Here is an 11,419-nt window from a genome sequence, read left to right on the forward strand (position 1 = left end):
ATATTATTAATTATTCTATCAAAGTTATTGAAAAAATAACTATAAAAATAAAAATATCGAGAACATGCTAATTTTGATCGATGTAACAAAATCAATCACATAATCTTCATATCTTCTGTTCACGTGTAATAGAGGTTACATTTCAGAACAGAGCAATTATTAACCGTATTTCTAAGGTTAAAGTCAAAGGTTAGATTTTGTCTCAGATATACAACATATTTTCAATTTAATTTTGATGCCGACTTTCCGAGATTTGTCGCATTAATACAATTTTCCTGGAGTTACATAAAATTTCCCCGCCACTTAACAAGCATGCAACACCATTTACGTGTTCTTCTCCAGAAACAAAGAATTAGAAAAACTTTGTTAAACTAGTCATCAACGAGTACCTCTCAAAACACGTGACAAAGCGTGTCGTATATAAATTTATTTACTTCGAATAATTATAAAATTATTTTTACTCCGTGTTTAACTCAACGCTATCATCTCGTCAGATACGCGAACAAATTAACTGAGCGGCTATTATTTCTAATAATCTTCATTGTAATCTTGTAAACCTACCTTGTATGTGTAAAACAAGGTTCTCGCCGAAACAGCACGTGTTTAATTGCGTGGAGAAAGTTTAAGACTTTTGTGATCACCGAGCCGTTGAACGAAAACTGATATCAAAGTAGTTCCCAGCTTTACAAACGGTTGATGTAACCACAATCTCTCGTAACTTAAAATTTGAAACTCATCCTTCTTCACAACTCAAGCTTCTTCTTCTTCTTCTTCTCCCACTCTACCATTACGTGGCATTGGGCGACGGTATCCCACGTATGCAACCGCTGCGTGTCAATGTACTGCGCATGTAGGGATAGATATTTGATATGCGTGTGTCGAATTATGTTTCTTCTGCGCATGCAGCTGGTGAGGTGGCAGGAAAAGATGTTTAGGGTTTAGGTTTAGGTTTAGGTTGTCGAAGGTCGGATCTTGAGTTATTAGGTTGGGAATCCTGCTGTACAAAAGTCTTCAATGCTTTAGCAAGATGTGGAGTCTTGCCCTCAGCTATCCAGGAGAAGCAAACTGTAGAGCGGTGAAAGCTATTCTCACTGAAGCAAATTATTGAAGGCCTCCGTACACAAATGCCAAATAAGAGTAAACAAGTTTAGTGTTTTTATTTTACATTACGAAATACTTTGAAAATAAAAAAACTAAACTTATAGCTTGTGACGTATCTTCTCGTTCCAAGTCCAATAACGGCTTAATAGACGTATGTAAAATGCTTCTCGTTCCACATCGTGTGAATAAATTATTTTGCAACTAACGAAATTTCTTTAAGAATGTCACTTGACGTCACTGGGTGCTTTCCAACTACGTACACAGACGACAACTGTGTAACACGGTGTCCATTAGTGTGAGTGAGACACACTGATATGCTCTTTCTCACACAGTGTTACACAGTGTCGCCTGTGTACGTAGTTGGAAAGCACCCACTATTAATGTCACACAAGTGCGAGGAGCCAACAGAATTCACACAAAGTCACACAAGAGCGATTTCGTTTCACGAAGGAATTCATCATTAGCTAGCACAAATCGCTCGGACACTTGACAACATCGATTGTCCACGCTGAGATATGTTGAGACCATTATACGTCGATTGAAAAAGCTCGCGCGGATCAATTTTATTAAACGTTTATTACATCGCCATTAAAATTTATCAATTTCGAAGCACATATGCGCGTACAGTGATGAACAGAGCGCAAGCCAAACTGTATTCGTTTTCCGCCTCATTTAAAACTTAATGTATAAAAAACGTAGAGTGTGTAAATGTAGTGCGAATTTATATAGTTCACTCAAATTGTTCATAATCTCAATGACATCGTTTCTCGTTTAGAAGTAAATTTTTTCACACATCAACCCCAATGATTTGTATCGAACAAATAATATCGGAAAGCACACGCGTGTGCACGCTCGCAAAAAAAAACTTGTCATTCTTTCGCTCTCGTCTCTTTCTCTCTCTCTCTCTCTCTCTCACTCACACATTTGTTCTTAAAACTTAGAATTTTTTAAACTTTTACTTTTTATATCATATACATATATATATATATATATATATGAAAGTAAGATATAGCAGCGTTTGTTTTTTCCTTCAATCGGTTTTTATGATCTAAGTGAAGAAACACTTTGCGCTTTTCACTACTGAATATTTCATCGGATCTCAAGTTCGTCGCGCGCTTTAAGGCCATTCCTGTGTCTCTCGAAAGACTCGCGGAGAAAAATGTAAACATGATTTTTCCTAAAATGCATTTGTACGGGATAAACGTTGATAGACAAATCTTTCACAATATACGAGCTCTAACTTTAATAATAATTAGTCTTTCACATCTTCCTAATAATTCAGTAGAGTTGAGTTGTGTTTATAAGCGTACCATATTTTGTTTCGCAATCTGTCCTCGAAGAGAAGCGCACACACACACACAGTCTAATCTGTTCTCGGGAAATCAAAGTGGTACTCGGACTCTAGAAATGTGTGACACTCGTACATTCGTGTTTCTACAAAATTGTATTTACGCGAGATCGAGTTCGACGATTCTGTGAATGATGAAAAGTGCAGATTTGACAAGCGGAGTTGAGGTTCAATTGATTAAACGTATAACGTGTGTGTTGGTCTACTATAATTGTTTCGCTGAAAACTTACTGCCTCACACAAAAAAAAAACTAAGTGCACTGGCCACGTTGGCACATTGCACATGAAAAACCGGGATTTGCGAACAAATCGAGCAGCTCTCGGATCGGAGAGCGTTTCGGAGGGAGGGGGGGGGGCAGGGCTTTTTCGTTTCAACTATATGAATAAATTTTAAAAAGATAAAACTATTGGTAGGAGCTTTGTGACTCGTTATACAAACTTAATACACAATTACAAACAAAACACTCACGCATCAAAAACTGTGTAGTTAACGCAAGTCGCTACGTAACAATACGATAACAACGGTCGCGTTCAGCGGACTCAACGTGTTGAAACATCGCTTCGCGCTTATTATTGTTCGCGATTGATCTATTCTTCTAAAAGAATTATCTATTGCGGCTGTGTTGTAAAAGTGCCAATCATCAGGTGGTGAAGCACGAAGCGATGTCTCAAACCGAGTTGAGACCGCTGATCGCAACCATTGACGGATATTTATAAAAAATTGCAGCGATTCGAGAGCCATTGATCCTCAGAACTTTTATCATTGTATAATGCTATAAGGAATCATAAATTGTAAAAGATTACTAATTGATTTCTCTCCTAGCTCTCTCTCTCTCTCTTTCTTTCTCTCTCTCTCTTCCTCTCATTCTCCAACAGTCACAGATCCAAGTTATTCAAGTGCACTACTCGGTTTTGTGTCTACTCTAAATTTCGTGCGAATATTAATGATTTTTTGGTGAAATTTATTAACAAAACATATATAATCCGTTGAAGAACTGCTTGAATTTGCTTGAAGGAGCTTAAACGGTTATGCAAAGGGTACTAATGCTGGCTGACAGGCATGATAAAAAGAACCGCACTTGGATAATTTGTTGTTTTCTCATTCTTCGATTATAATCGTAAATAAAAAAAGGTTAATATTCCTCCTCGTCGTCGGGCGCTAGACCGTCGCCCTCCAGTTCTTCGGGTGGTGCAAAACCGTCCTGAAAACAAAACGTAACGTAATTCGATACACGTAAGATTGTTTATAATGTAAGAACGAAACCACTTGAGAGTGTAATTTACCTCTGTTGCGTAAAGAACGTCTAAAATTTTCTGTACAATAGGTGGAGGATCACCGCTATTATCGCAATCTTGGCACATGACCTCGATGTCACGTAATTTTCCGAAATAGAAATCTCTCTCCTTTTCCAGACCTTCGAGCGACATTTTTAACTCGAGCACCTAAAATGTTTCAATATCTTTATTATTTTATATACATATGTATGTATAAACGTGCGCACACATATGCAACAGATGCGTATCTACTTTCATCTAAAAAAAGAAGAGATACATCAAAAGTTCGAAGAAGAATTAAAACGCGATGTAAATTATAAAAGTCATCAAAGAAGAAGAAACACGTAGTGTACCTGCGCATTCAGCTCTTCGATTTTTCCACTATCACCGCGATTGCCAACTGCCGGGGTCGTCTTCGGTTGCGCACGATATGCCGGTTGAACTTTACTTACTGAGTAAAAAGAGAGAATAAGATTATATTATTTTAAACTATATATTATTGTTAAATCGTGAAATACTTGATATATAATTTTCAGTTATACCTAAACTAAATATGTACAAACTACGTTGTGTGAAAAGCAAAACCATTACATGCACGTATCTAAAATAAAATCATGCACAGAACATTTCGCAATATACAGTAATGCATTTATTTTACAAAATCTAAATATATATATAAAAAAAAAAACTGTCTTTATAACAAAGAATTGCAGAGCAAGTGTTCCTACGAGAAATTACTTTTGTATCACTTGTACAATACAGTGCATTAATAAGCGTTAATAACGTGATAGGAAATGATAACCATAGACTAAGTAAAAAGCTATGACAATTTGTGTAAGAATTAAAACTTCGTAAAACCAAACGTTGTGACTAACGCGTAAGAAATTTTCATACAAAAGTACCTCAGTTTTGGAATTATATGTTCTTATCGTACAGTGTGTGCCTGTTTTAACAATTTAAGAGAAGTATCACCACAATAAAGAAGTAAACACAGAAATTAACACGAAATATGTATATGAAAAAAAATAAAAAATAAAAACAAAATGAGATGCTAAGAGAGAGTTTCACCCTAAAACCTACTTGTATTGTCTGCACGCACACAGAGGTTGGAATTGAAAAAGTTTCTCACGCAAAGACAAATTTAATTTCAAGTTGATTAAGAATATCAATGCAACGTGAAACATGTAATCGGATTATCCGTTAAAATATCCAGCAAGGGGGGCAATGCCACACAATTCCTACTCGTTATCAATCTCCAATCGAACAAAGTACGGAGTATAATCTTCAGAAAAGTTTAAACCTACTGATTTTTAACATTTATACAGATCTTCTGTAAAATTTACTTGCCTAAGTTATGATACAAAAAGATAAGATCTTCAACAAATCACAGGGTAATCGAACAAACGAGTCACTCAATCGTTGATTAGTATAAATTTGTGTTAATGTGTAATGAGAGTTTAAAGTTTTATATAAAATTATTCCGTTTGAGGATTAAAATCTTTTTCACGAAACTGTATTAAGAAACCTCAAACTTTTCACTCATGTCAAACTTGTTAAATTGATGGAAATTTTATTAAATGATATACCAGTAGTAGTAGTAGTAGTACGAGGAGCAGGTTTAGCCGAATTTACTGTTTCACGTGGAGAAGTACGTTTCACATTAGAACCACGAGGTGCATTACTTCCGCCACTACCCATAGGTTCTCCTCCTCGCATAGCAAGCGCATCGTACGGCTCTGCCCCTGAGTAGTTCGCATCAAAGAACTTCTTGAACCATTGCAAAAATTCAAAGTTGTCTTGGAACCTGCCTTTCACCAGCCTATCAATTGGTACAATCTGCAAATGGAGGAGTGGAGAATGTGTGTGCACACAACAAAATGAAATAAACATAAAATAATACAAAATAATATGATGTAAAAATAAATATAAATAAAATTATATTTGAAATAAAAAAAAAAAACAGTTTTACGCTAAAAAGTACTTTTAATATATTATTATTAAACTAAAATCCAAACTATATTTTTATATAAATTCTATTTAAAGACTGTTAGGAATAAACAATTCTGGAACCCTTTTCCTTTCACCCTATATAATAAATTTCAAAAATACAAGTGCAGGTTAAACGTGTCCTTTTCTATGTACATAAGAGAGTATTATTTTGTACCTCTACATATTTGCATCTAAGATGTATGTGTACAGTATATATCATATAATAAACATCTTTCTTTGATGTTTTTTTTCTATTCTCACATGATATGTAAAAATTAAAAAGTGCAATGTAAAGTAAAAATTGGTATTTGTGTGTAAACACATAGCTTCTAAAATACATGAGGTAGTACGCAGACTTAAAAATTGATACCAGAAACTAAAGTACTGTTGCAATTAATGTATAATCGCAATACTATTGGTGGTTATACGTTTCATAAGAGTTGTGAATTCTCACAATGCACATATTATATACGTGCACGTGTGTGCGAGTGTGTATGTACATACAGCGTTTTTTTTACAATAATTTATTAACATGTAAGCATGCAAAAAGCGACCGCGCGTAAAATCAAAACTGCGACAATATACCCTGCTGTTGTCGCGGCATGTTGTTACGTTGCTGTATGTGTCTTTGTTGGGGCTTGGATTGCGGCGGCAGAGGCACCAATTGAGGATTTGACAGAGTGTGCGTGCCGTCCACACCCGAACCCAATGGTATGCAGCCACGTGCATCGTAAGCATCGTACTCACGACCATCGTAATTAGCATCAAAAAACTTTTTGAACCATTGGAGAAATTCAAAGTTGTCTTGAAAACGTCCTTTTATCAGCTTATCCACTGGTATTACCTGAACCATTTCCATGGTTTTATCATTGTAAATTTTATTTGCATTACCTTGTTCAAGATTACATTATGACATAAAACTATATATAATTTGAGATTTTTTCATATATATATATATATTTTTTGATTTGCATATTGTCTTATCACAGTGACTTACCTTTGATATTCTATATTTAAAAGTTTATATTTTATTTTTATTAATTTTAACTATGTTATTTTGAATAATAGAGTAAATTATATATCTGTGCATGTTATCTGCTTTTTTTTTTCTTCAAGTAACAAAAATTATTTTAACTAGTGTAATCATTTTAAAACCTATTTCAAAGTATACGCGATCTCTTTATATTTATTGTCAGATTTATTGCCCGACACAAAATTATTTAGACGTTATTATTTTTCATACTTACTTCTTCAAAATGTGATCAAAGCTTTGAAAATTAATAAAAGAAATAGAAAAAAAAATTCTGTGTTTCGCTTACCTTATCCACATTCATTTTTTTGAAGCCACCTTGAAGAATTTTGAAATTTTGTATGTACTCGTGCTCCAGATTGGTCTTGAATTTAACCCTTTTCAGAGGTACACTGCCGGGAAATAGCATGTCCATAAACTGACAGTAGACCGCTCCGGTACATAATTCCTCAATCTTGGTAAACGATGACTGCAAACAGTCGTTCACCCACGCCAGCATATCATGACGACTAAGATTGTCCGACGTCATATTTGTCGCGTACACATTAACAGCCATGTTGATCTGTTTGTTTTAACTGGAACAAAAAAACAAAAAAAATTGGAACAACATTTGCAAAACTGGAGGAATGAAGCATTATTATCAAACGATCATTCTAGCAAATACTCTGATGCAATAATAATAATAATAACAATAACATTTGTAGGGCAACGGTAAATTTTTAGCGCTGACAGAGAGTTTTCAATCAGTAACAAACTTGCTGTAAACTTATATATATATAAATATCCGAAAAAGAATATATAAATCTAAAACCGCGATTACGCTAACCGCGAATGAATTCATTCGGCGTCTGTACATCTGATATATAAATAAACCCAATAAAACGGAGTCTTTGACGATAACCGAGACTTTCCGGCACGTCCGATCACGTCGTGGCGATTCCGAGCGTGGTCAGGATTAATCGAACGGTCGTGCTCGAGGAGACGACCTCAGGAAATACAACATTCCACGCACTCTTTTTGGCACGAAATTGTCGCGGTCGACATATTCGGAATTCTTTATCTCCGTGCGCGCCGCGATCTCGGCACCGCAAAGGATCGTCCGCTCGAGATCGATTCGACGCAACGATCGGAATCGTTTATTTCGCCAATTTGCCCGGTCCAAAGCCCGTCTCGCGTCAACATATATTCAAACGACAATAACGTGAAATAACGTGCAATAACTTACCGCGAGGATCGCAAAGACGCAGGGACAACACAACCGCACGGGAGTGGTTCCGCGCACGCAAATGACAAATGTGCACTGAGATGTTCAAACGCGCACACAACGGAAACTCCTAACGGTTCTCTCGACCGCGATTGGCCGGCGTCGGGCGCGCCATGCGCGCCGCTTCCTTTCACGCACGACGAAAGAAAAGAAATTTTTCGCTTTTCGCCACGTGTACACGACGTTTTTTAGTCACATGAAAATCACGACGATTCGATTTTCAAAACGAGAAAAAAAAATTTATCGTCCGTTCGCGCGGATAAATTTCATTAGTTTCCGGCGAGAAAGATTGCCGCTAGACCATAGATCATATATTTGCAATCTAGACGCAAAAATTGTACAGCAACTTCAAACCGAGTTTACATTATTCGGCACGTAATATCGCCCGCGCGTTCGATTATAGTAATCAATCAATTATCCCGTTCGCGAATTGGCTAATCGTATCTAGCTCGCTTAAGTATACGCAGCCGAATTGATCAATCACGCTTGACAGTTAATCGGAGATAGTATAAAAGCTATCGGAGATAGAGATGAAAATGACCTTTAACCTTAACAGAGCATCTTGTTCCCTCCGCGTTCAAAGACAGAAGTCTTGTTACAAGAGCCTACTGTATATATACATACGTAGTCATTTTCTCTTAACATCACTGTACATTTTAATAATAAACTCTTATAGCTATTATATTATTTTTATAATTATTTTTATAAATTATTGTATATCTGTATATATATATATATATATATATATTACAATTTTTTCTCACAATATATTAAAAATAGTATAAATATATGTAATTTAAATATTAGAATGGTTTGTTTACAATTACATAGTATACAATTTGTACAGCAAAGTTTAATTCTTCCACTTAACGTGTGGCAAACGTAAAGCGCTCTCGGCGTAAAAGTATTCTTCCGATTGAGGCTGTAACTTGGCTTTGTAATCCATCAGCGCGGCACGATCCGCTTGTTGCACAAACACCTGGAAAATTTAATATCAAACTCTGTGATCTCACATCTTCGAAAACTAAAAATCTCTCGCTTGTTTCACATCGCGTACATACATCAATTACTACTATATGACAAGACAGTCTCTTCGCCAACTCCAATCGTTTTTCTAAACTGTCGACGAATTTCAGATATTTTTCAAGAATGGCATACGGAGCGTTGTGCTTGTGCAATACTTGCAAAATGTCTTCCACGTATAAATGTGTTTGCAGTTTTGTATTACCAAGTATTCCCTAAATCAAGACATATGTGTAACTGTAAGAACAGCCAATTAAACAACACGTAAAACCAAATGTATGTACCTTTGTTAAGAGCAAACGATCGATATTGTCCCATTCTCCATTGGCGGCTTTAACTTGCAAAGCAACTTTCTGGTACAGTCTAGGAGAAATATCATGATCCTGAGAGAGCGTTGTGGGCGATATCACGACGAAATTAGCTGGTGTATCACAATAGTGCTTGCAAGCGTAATGCAGAGATTCCTGAACAGAAGAATTCACCGAAAGCTCCTCGCTCTCTTTCTTCTGTTTTATTCTTATTTGCCATTCTAACAAATTTATAATACAACCAATGAAAATCACGCTGTATATCATACAGAACAAAAAATCATCATCAACACACCTAATAACTTAATGTAAGATTCTAAAAATGTAGCTTCTTTACAATCCGGTAACATTGCAAAATGGACTTTGTAACAATTTTGAAGTTTTTGCAGTAACCTGTTGGGATCTCTTGTGTTCTTTATAATAATATGGAGATTCTTCATCTGTAATAAAATAATACACAGTGAATTTTTATATACTTCGATTTTTGTACTGTATATGCAACACTTACAGCAGCAGTTGAAGAATGACCCAGCATTCTGCAAAATGTGTTTGACAATGAGAGAAAATATTGACACTTCATTAATTGTATAAAATTAGAAAAATTACATACGTCAATATGTCAGTTATCTCACTTGTCTGCAATCTTATAAAAAGATAGTGTATATATACATTAACCGCGTCTTGTCTCTCAGCCAACAGTCTTTGTAGCAGGGACCGTTTCAAAGTTTTTGCGAGAAATAAAATTATCTGTAACACATTGCCCAAAATAAGAACAAAGTGACAACAAAGTGGTTCTAAAGCAATAGTAAATATCACATGGTAAACTTATAGTTTTAAGCTATAAAAAAAAAAAAAAGTTGTTTACTATCAAAATGGCATTTCCATCTCCGCTTAAAATAGCAGCATCCAATAAGGCAGTTTTACTGGCAAGAGATTTGTATTGTTCCAATGAATACGATTGACCAAGCAGTATCTTTCTCAAAGTAATGTCAGGCTGAGCAACAGCCGTTTCTGACTGCGCGGTTTGTAATTTGTCAGCAGCTAAAACTGCAAGATTGAAACATATGAAAATATCTTAAAGGTCAGGTGTCCTGTAAGAATTTACGGAATAAAAGTGTATAATTTGACATACTGCACGAAAGTGTTTTCTCAGAGATAACTGACAATATAGGTTTTGTGGCCTGAAGATCGTCGGTAAACTCAGTATTACTTGTTGACACTTCAAATAATTGATCCACCTACAGTTTTATAATTTATTTTAATTACATTAACATTTTTTCTATAAAGAAATTAGCTATTATATATATATTTTTTTTAATTGTAACCTCATTATTTTCAAAACAGAACGATCGCATCTCACTGCTGTTCCAAAAAGCATCATCGTCTTTGGCGGTGCTCATCGTGATTAAAAACTAATTAGCTTCGCAGCGTGTTGCACTTGCTACGTGTCGAAAATTGTAAGTGTCTGTCTTTTTTTTTATTAAACAACTTTGAATGTAAACATAGTGATAAAAAATTTTTGACATCTCTTATGGATCCTCAAAATATCTACAATCGGAGATAAGACTGAGAGCTATGAGAGAATGTGTAGTAATCGCTTTTCCGTCCTGAGTTACGTTCCAAAATCCTATCTTGGTAACCAAAAACTATAGTACACGTGACGTGAAATGTAGCATTTTAGTAACCAGGATAGAATTTTGGAACGTAACCCTGTAAGCCAGCGCAATGTTCAATGGGTGGTGCACATTGCAAACTACGCAACCATGTTTACGAACGACTTGTCGGTACGTACGTTATGTTCAAACGCGGACATAATTCTACTCCGTGCTATGTCCACGCAGATAGAAGTCTTTTTTTTTCTTTTTATTTTGGATATTTAACGTGCCTTTTAGCTCAACTAGGCTATTAAGACACATTTATATCGAAAATCAATTGAATTCTTATACTCTTTCATGGGAGGGTTGTGCAGTACACTACTGCAACGCGATACACGGCCTTTTTTCACAGTGGGTATACCCCATCTGTGTCGGGCTCGTGTTCAAGTTGTTTATGACTGATCGCCTGGGGCTGTGTTCAGTTAA

At 35.7% G+C, this 11,419-nt stretch overlaps 2 protein-coding genes across 4 annotated transcripts; both read right to left on the reverse strand.

The window, feature by feature from the left end:
* Nucleotides 1-3,273: 3,273 nt before the first annotated feature.
* Nucleotides 3,274-8,068, reverse strand: LOC109856599 (microtubule-associated protein RP/EB family member 1). Of its 3 annotated transcripts, none has more exons than XM_020432053.1 (6): nt 7,969-8,068; nt 7,033-7,318; nt 5,311-5,560; nt 4,078-4,175; nt 3,734-3,892; nt 3,274-3,651 (listed from the first exon to the last, which is right to left on the reverse strand). In XM_020432053.1, the coding sequence occupies exons 2-6, from the start codon at nt 7,297-7,299 to the stop codon at nt 3,583-3,585; spliced, it is 843 nt and encodes a 280-aa protein (XP_020287642.1). In that variant the 5' UTR covers nt 7,300-7,318; nt 7,969-8,068; the 3' UTR covers nt 3,274-3,582. The 3 variants fall into 3 exon arrangements, with proteins under 3 accessions (XP_020287642.1, XP_020287640.1, XP_020287641.1); XM_020432051.1 differs by lacking the exon at nt 5,311-5,560 and adding an exon at nt 6,299-6,557; XM_020432052.1 differs by lacking the exons at nt 5,311-5,560; nt 7,969-8,068 and adding exons at nt 6,299-6,557; nt 7,570-7,899.
* Nucleotides 8,069-8,769: 701 nt separating this feature from the next.
* On the reverse strand, nt 8,770-10,928 carry LOC109856600 (spermatogenesis-defective protein 39 homolog). The gene is made up of 9 exons (XM_020432054.1): nt 10,664-10,928; nt 10,471-10,576; nt 10,204-10,385; nt 9,949-10,085; nt 9,847-9,874; nt 9,634-9,778; nt 9,315-9,559; nt 9,069-9,245; nt 8,770-8,986 (listed from the first exon to the last, which is right to left on the reverse strand). The coding sequence occupies exons 1-9, from the start codon at nt 10,736-10,738 to the stop codon at nt 8,861-8,863; spliced, it is 1,221 nt and encodes a 406-aa protein (XP_020287643.1). The 5' UTR covers nt 10,739-10,928; the 3' UTR covers nt 8,770-8,860.
* Between the last annotated feature and the right edge of the window lie 491 nt (nt 10,929-11,419).

The sequence above is a fragment of the Pseudomyrmex gracilis genome, unplaced genomic scaffold, assembly GCF_002006095.1.
Source record: "Pseudomyrmex gracilis isolate BER0280 unplaced genomic scaffold, ASM200609v1 scaffold_125, whole genome shotgun sequence".
Classification (NCBI taxonomy): domain Eukaryota; kingdom Metazoa; phylum Arthropoda; class Insecta; order Hymenoptera; family Formicidae; genus Pseudomyrmex; species Pseudomyrmex gracilis.

Excerpts from the sequence above, each read along its gene's own strand:
- LOC109856599 (XM_020432051.1), bottom strand. The coding sequence starts at position 7,299 with ATGGCTGTTAATGTGTACGCGACAAATATGACGTCGGACAATCTTAGT. Across the intron at positions 6,558-7,032 it reads AAAAAATGAATGTGGATAAG|GTAATACCAGTGGATAAGCT; the intron begins GTAAGCGAAACA and ends GAAATGGTTCAG. Across the intron at positions 3,893-4,077 it reads TCGAAGAGCTGAATGCGCAG|GTGCTCGAGTTAAAAATGTC; the intron begins GTACACTACGTG and ends GAAACATTTTAG.
- LOC109856600 (XM_020432054.1), bottom strand. The coding sequence starts at position 10,738 with ATGAGCACCGCCAAAGACGATGATGCTTTTTGGAACAGCAGTGAGATG. Across the intron at positions 10,577-10,663 it reads TCTGTTTTGAAAATAATGAG|GTGGATCAATTATTTGAAGT; the intron begins GTTACAATTAAA and ends ATAAAACTGTAG. Across the intron at positions 9,875-9,948 it reads GAGATAACTGACATATTGAC|AATGCTGGGTCATTCTTCAA; the intron begins GTATGTAATTTT and ends CACATTTTGCAG.